General features: G+C 50.5%; 1 protein-coding gene across 2 annotated transcripts in view; it reads right to left on the bottom strand.

Annotated features, from left to right (window-relative positions):
- The window catches only part of RPS6KA5 (ribosomal protein S6 kinase A5), a 224,144-nt gene extending 223,841 nt beyond the window's left edge, over nt 1-303 (bottom strand). For both annotated transcript variants that reach the window (XM_019518660.1, XM_019518661.1), the window contains exon 1: nt 95-303. In XM_019518660.1, coding sequence (XP_019374205.1) covers nt 95-158 — 64 coding nt within the window. In that variant the 5' untranslated portion in view covers nt 159-303. The remainder of the gene's footprint in view (nt 1-94) is intronic.
- Between the last annotated feature and the right edge of the window lie 6,293 nt (nt 304-6,596).

The raw sequence follows: 6,596 nt of genomic DNA, 5'->3' as shown, positions 1-6,596 counted from the left end.
GCCCGCCCCGCCCCGGGCCCTCGAGTGCACTTCACCCCGCCCCCCGGGCTCGCCCGCCCCGCCCCTCCCCTCCCCGCCCCGCTCCGCCGCTCACCGTTCTTCAGCTCGTGCGTGACTGTAAGCAGCGGCTGCTCCGCGCAGCCCGACGGCCCCTCCATTTTCCGCCGGGCTCGATTGCCGCCGGCTGCCCCCGCCCGCCTGTGCCCCAGTCACCGGCTCTCAGGCGCGGCGCGCCATGGCCCCCGCCGAACAGATGGAGACGCCGCTGACGGACGCGCCCCGGCCTCTCCCCAGCCCCTGCCGCTCCCACCCTCCCAGCAGCAGGCGCGCAGCGCGGCCCGGCCTGGTCCAGCCCAGGCTGGGTGAGGGGGCTGGCAGGGGGGTATGGGCGGAGACTCCACACCCTCGAGCGCTCCGCCCCTCCCGGAAGCGTCGGGAAGGAGCTGAGCTGCCATTGGTGCGCGCGCTCACAGCCAGCCGCGGTGATTGGGTAGTGCCTGTAGGATCTTCTGTCTCCGTCCTCGTCCTCCCCCCGGCGCCACCTCCGAGTGGTGCGGGTCCCCATTGGCTCGGCGCCTGCGCCAAACTCTGGCCCCGCCCCCTCCCCACTTGTTTGTAAACATTCTCTCCCGCCCCGAGGGGGGCGGGCGCTCGGTTGCCCCTAGCGACGAGGAGACTGCGCTGACTGGCCCTTCCGGGCTGTCAGTTATTCCGGGCTGGGCCAGGCCGGGGAGAGGACTGCTCGGAGCCCAGGCGCGCGAGGGGCAGAGGCATGGGCAGGTCCCGTGCGCCGGGCTCGGTCTGCAAGGGGCCGTGGCCGAGGCTGCACGAGTGCAGCGGGAGCGACTGCGGGACCAACGCAGGCTGCCGTGGCTCGTGTCTCGCGTCCCCCCAGCACAGGAGCGCGGGCTGCGGCACCTCAGGCTGCGCCTTGTCGCTCTCCCGCCTGTGACCACAGCTGGTGCGCGGGGCGGGGCGCGGCGATGAAGTCCTGGGGGCAGAGAAACGGGTTAAAATCCCAGTTTCAAGGCAGTGGGGCAGTAGAGCTGCACCGTGGTTGGTGCCTACGCGTGAGGGTGCTGGTGTTGGAAAATCAGCTCCGAAGTCGAGGGTTGGCAAGAGTGTCTCATCTTTCATTTCTAGGAAAACATGTGTTTCTGGTCCTTGGTATAAAGAAGAGCTCGAAAGCGTGAAGCACTATCCCCTGCAGGCTGGAAAACTAGAAAGCAAACGACAAGGACAAAATGTATCATTGAAAAAAAATCTCATGACTTGTTAGCCAGCTTCATGCTTTAGAGGGGAATGATATATTTGAGGAGCCATAGGCGTGGACTTTTAATTTTGCTGGGGAGGGGGCTAAAATTATGCCCCCCCCAACAGCGTGGCTGGAGTGGGGGGAGCTGGCTGTGGGCTGCCTGCTGCTGCCCTCCCCTGGGGAAGCTCCACACTGGCCACACAGCCATGGTGAGGCACCCCATGCCCACCCAGCAGCAGTGAGGATGGTGATGCAGGGTTGTGCCACTTGCTGCCAGGTGGGCAGCAGGTGATCATGGCACTGCAACCAGTGTGGAGCTTCCCCAGGGTAGGGCATCAGGGTAGGGAGATCCAAGACTGCATCAGGCAGCCCTCATCTGACCTTGCACCATGCATAAATCTGGGGGGTAGGTGTTCACCCATGCTCCCCTCTGGGAGTGTATACAGTAGCAGGGAGCTGCCCCCCATGACCCTCTTGAAGAGCCACCTGTGGGTCTGTGCTGCTCCCTGGGCCCCATGCACCCAGCCCTGGCTAGACAGCACTCCCAGGCCCAGCCTCTGCCCCACTCCCTCACCGTGGGGGCCTCAATCTGCACCCCTCCCCACTGACTTACCCATAGACAGCTAAGAGAGCTGCTCTCCACCACTGCCTAGGGCTGTATTTCTGGCCACGTGCATCTGTGCATAGGGCAGCACGCATGCACATGGTGCCCCCTGCATCCTGCTCACGACAGCCCCTTGCAGGCTGGAACTCTTCCAGCCTGCAAGGGGAAACCCACCATTTCCTGCATTTTTCCACAGTGAATGGAAAACCTGGATCCCTGCATGATACTGGCAATCTGGGACAAATGCTGTCCCAGAGTCAGGCAGCCCAGGACCAGGACTTGACGTTCCCATTTCAGGACTGTCCTGCCCAATTAGGGATGAGTAGTCACCCTATGCTCCTCCCCACCAGAGTCCAGGGCCCTTGGGCCCCCACACTCTTGGCACCAATGTGTAGCTGGGTTTGGCAATCCTGCCAAAACTACACCTCTGCTATATTCAGAGACCTGAGGAGAAACATATTTGAAAGCTTCTCTAACTTTATCCCAACTATACAATTGATCCAATAAAAGATACCACTTTAAGAAATCCCTGCCTCTCATTATTTCTGGACAATCACAGCTACAACAACATTCTTACACTGCCTCAAAACAGAGACATTTTACTAAACCAGTATTGGTTGCATTACATTGTATAGATCCACTTCCCGCATGATGGGACTTTCATTTTCAGTAAGCAGCACCTCCCACTAAAAACAGCTGCAGGTCCATTCTAACAAGGTATATGCAAAGTAAGGGCCACCCCCAGGTTCCTAGGAAGTTATCAGTGCAGGGCTCCTTGGAGAAGCTGTTTGAATACCCCTGTTTAGGAGAAGCAAGGGGATAAAGTAGGTTGGCTGCAGTGATGTGTAAGTGTATATCTTAAAGTGTATGTGTTTGCATTACTTATTTGCATAAACACTTAATCTTGGGGGAGAAAGAGAAACTAAGAAGAGTATGGGCTAGGAAGACATTCGGGCGGCCCTGTGTAAAGGGTAGACAACTTCCCCGTTGCATTTACTGAGAAATGTTGATCCTGTTAAAGAGCATTAGATTCTTCTCTGGAGAGTAAAAAGTAAACAGTCTTAGTGATAAAAGAGAAATACAAAGGTTGCATTTACTTCAAAATAAAAACAACCATTGTAATATAGGAAAGGCCAAAATAAAAGTGAGGCTTGTTTATACGATAAGACTCTGTTTGTTATCAGGCTTTTAATTATGTTAGTGATTCTTCTGAAATAGAATATTTACAGATAACTTTGGCTGCTTGCAGGCAAAAAACCACGCTTTACTTTAAACCTGGTATATTCTTGTATCAAGCCCCCTGCATGCAAGCCCGAAAGAGGCAACGCCTTAGTTGGAACCAGCTCACATGGTGTCTGTAAAGATCAAGCAGTTTAGTGGGGCTTTTTTTGGCACCTTTATCTAATAGCTCATTGAATAAGCTTTAGCTTAAAGCACCAAAAAGCACCGCTAAAGTGCCCAATCTATAGACACTGTGGGGCCCAGCTGAAGTAACGCACTGCTGCTTCTGATAAAGTATGCTTTTTTTTAAATGTTTGTGTGTCCACTTAAGCTTGAGCAACTGCTCTTGAGCGGCTTGGGGCCGGGGGGGCCTTGCTCGAGTCCTGTCTCTCCGGCACCAATGTCCATCATGCGCTACCTCCTCAGGGAAGCTGTTGTTGCTCGACTGCCATGTTTTGTTCTTGAGTTCAGATGTGAGGGTTCCCATTAGATTCAGACTCACTTGGAGGCATTGTGTACAGATGTCCTTGGGGCTTCGCCTCCCCTACATCCCTTCCGTGCACCAACCTGGTGGTCTCTGCTATGCAGTTGATGACTCCAGCTCTTCTGAACACTTGCATGCAGCGTCACCCCCCAACCAGGTCTCTAGTAGGTTCCCACTGAGTTACTCTGCAGGTGTAGTGTCCGTGGGCACACTGGCAGCTGGTTGGTCACTCTCTCTGTGGTACTTGGCCTGCAAAAGGCTCAAAGGACACGGAAAAATGGTCTTGCTTCCTACGACCATTTCCCTGGGTTGGGCGAGCCAGCTGGCCTGGAAAAACACAGGCTTCCACCCTGGAGTCCCCGAGGGCTTCTGGTCCCTCGGCCCTGATGAGGGTAACAAGCAAACATGGCCTGTATCTCTGGCCCAAGGAGTAATACACAAATAAACAAGAAAAAGAAAAAACAGTTGGGAGGCAGTGATTTCTTCTACTCATGCCTCCCTGCAGACTGCAGGGCCATCAGCCCCTTGGCTTCCTCCTCTTCCCCGGTACTGAGCATCGCTCCCCAGGAGGACAGAATCCTTTTCAGGACCATCCCTGGCAACCCGGGTCTGTAGCACGGCCAGTTGTGCAGGCCAGGAGTACACAGCTGTAGCATGACTATTGCTCCCAGTCTTTCCCTCTGCAGCTGGCTTTTGTAGCTGACTGCCAGTGCTGGTCACAACTCTTTCGGTTTTCCCAGGTCACGGCTCTTTTGGGGCTGTTTCCCCAGGTCCTCAGGCTTTTTCCCATCACCTTTCTGCCCCCAGGGCAGGGGTCTCCAGCCCTTTGGGCTTCTTGTTCTGCGACAGTCTTCAAGGTGCACATGCGTCTTTAGTGGAGAGAGTTCATTAAAAAGGGATATTGTTAACTTTGTATGGGGTGCAGAGAGAAGTGACAGTTTTCACCCAGTTTGGCCACAAAGCAGTCTGCAGCTGTGACCAAACACAAGTACAGGGCTGCAGATTGCTTTGATTGGGTGAAAATCTGAACCCTCATTGCACAAGGGGTCAGATGAAGAATGTCTTCTGTAACTTGAGGTTGCCTGCCTCCTAGCCTTGTTGCTGTTTTCAGAATGGGAGGGAAAAGGAGCAGAGAGAGTTTGATCTGGGGTTTTTTTAGCCCCACTGGAGGGTGGAGCTGTTGCTAGGGGAAACCAGCTGTGGGCTGGCAGCCAGCAGCTAGATTCCCCTCCCCCCTGGAAACAACAGTGAACTTATGTTTGCTCCTAACTCAGAAGGCTGCCTGCAAAGCATTCTCAGTTGCAGCAGGGAGCTACACTTCTGTGTGCACCCCAAATTATATCAATTGGTGCCTTTTCAGACTGAGGGAAGATAGTGTTAGCATGAAATTGGTTTTAGTTAATTTTCAAGGAAATGTGCAGTATCCTAAATCATGGTGGGCCTTCTACCTTACTTAAGTCCCCAAGGTGTTTACATTTTAGAAGCAATATACCACCTGTATATTGTATATAATGTAGGAAGCCACCTACATTTCTCTCTGATCCTGAAGTAATTCTTTTAATGACAAAGTATAGCTCCCTTAGACTTACAGACACATATAGTAACTCCCGCTTTTAGTCATTCTGCTCTTCTCCCCTCCCCTTTTGTTTATATCCATGATGTACCACGGTGAAAGACTTGCTGTTATATATGACAATTACTGTGCCCTCTCATGTTTAGACCGACAGGTCTGCTCATGTTTTACTACATTTCCCTAATCAGAGCTTGACAACAGGATGTTACAGCTCAGTATTATTGAGTAGTGACTGTGTGAGGAGAGCACTGTGTTTATAAGCAAAAGGTAATACCTTTTGTTTCGATCCTTTTGACCACTACATTTTCTTGTAGACTGATATGCTTAGGGAAATGCCTGGTTCAGGTAATATTTATACACAGTTCATTTCTTGTTTGCTGGTTCATATCTGGCCTGGATCATTAATAATAGAAAAATATTAACATATAACATCTGGTCCACAAAATGTTGAATTCAGTCCAATTCCAAGAAAACAGGTATTTTTGTCACAGAGTTCATTGTCATCGATTATAGAACTTGTTGTCAAGCTGAATAGAGAGAATAAATGGTGTATGGATCACGTTAAAAAATTTACTCAAATTCCTTGTTTCTCCTTTTCCAAATCTTATAGTCTTTCTTGACTTCTTTGTGCAGAATGCTGCTGGCTCTTATTCATGGTTTCTCCATTACAGAGTGAATATATAATAAGATGCCAATTTGTATTGTCATAACATATTTGACAGCTGTGCTTAATTCAGGCAGAGAGCCCAAAATGATACAACTAGCTCCAATTAAATAAACATTTTCTTGTAATCTTTCTCTTATTTCACATCCCAGTGCTTTAAAGTATGTACCAGTGCTGCTCAACCTTTCAGCCCCAAAGATCAGATGAGAGCATGAGGCCAATCTGCAGGTGAAAACCCACAAACAGTGTAGGTCCACACATCAGCCTAGCCCCACATACTGGATCCAGGGCAACCTGGCACGCTAGCCCAATTCAGTGCATGAGGCTGTCTCATTCCACAAGCAGGGCTCCCCATGGGATGGATGGCATAGCCCCAGATACCAGATTCAGCCCTCAGACTGAAAGTTGAATACCAGTGGTATATACTAATACATAGTCACCAGGAATCCTGGTTTTCTCTGATAAAGAAATTCCCCAATTTTCAGCTTAAAAAAAAGCAACCCAAAATCTATATTTTTCCATAATTAAAATGAAACACCACTTTATATATATTTATATATTAATGGTGTTTCATTTTGATCACAAAAACGTGGATTTTGAGTTACTTTTTTAAATCCGAAACTTGGGGATTTTTTTTTTTCAGGGAAAACCAGGATCCCTGGTAGTCACCAATGTTTGTTTTAAAAAGGATAAAATCAACTTGATCTTTCTGCAAGTAATAAAGTTATTTCCTTCAAAATATTTCATTTATTAGCATTTCTTGTTGTAGATCTTTATAATTTCGGGGGGGGGGGG

Source organism: Gavialis gangeticus, unplaced genomic scaffold (assembly GCF_001723915.1).
Source record: "Gavialis gangeticus isolate Ggan-Ray unplaced genomic scaffold, GavGan_comp1, whole genome shotgun sequence".
Lineage (NCBI taxonomy): Eukaryota > Metazoa > Chordata > Crocodylia > Gavialidae > Gavialis > Gavialis gangeticus.
Note: the sequence above shows the minus strand (reverse complement) of the source record. Positions and strands in the feature narration are given on the sequence as shown.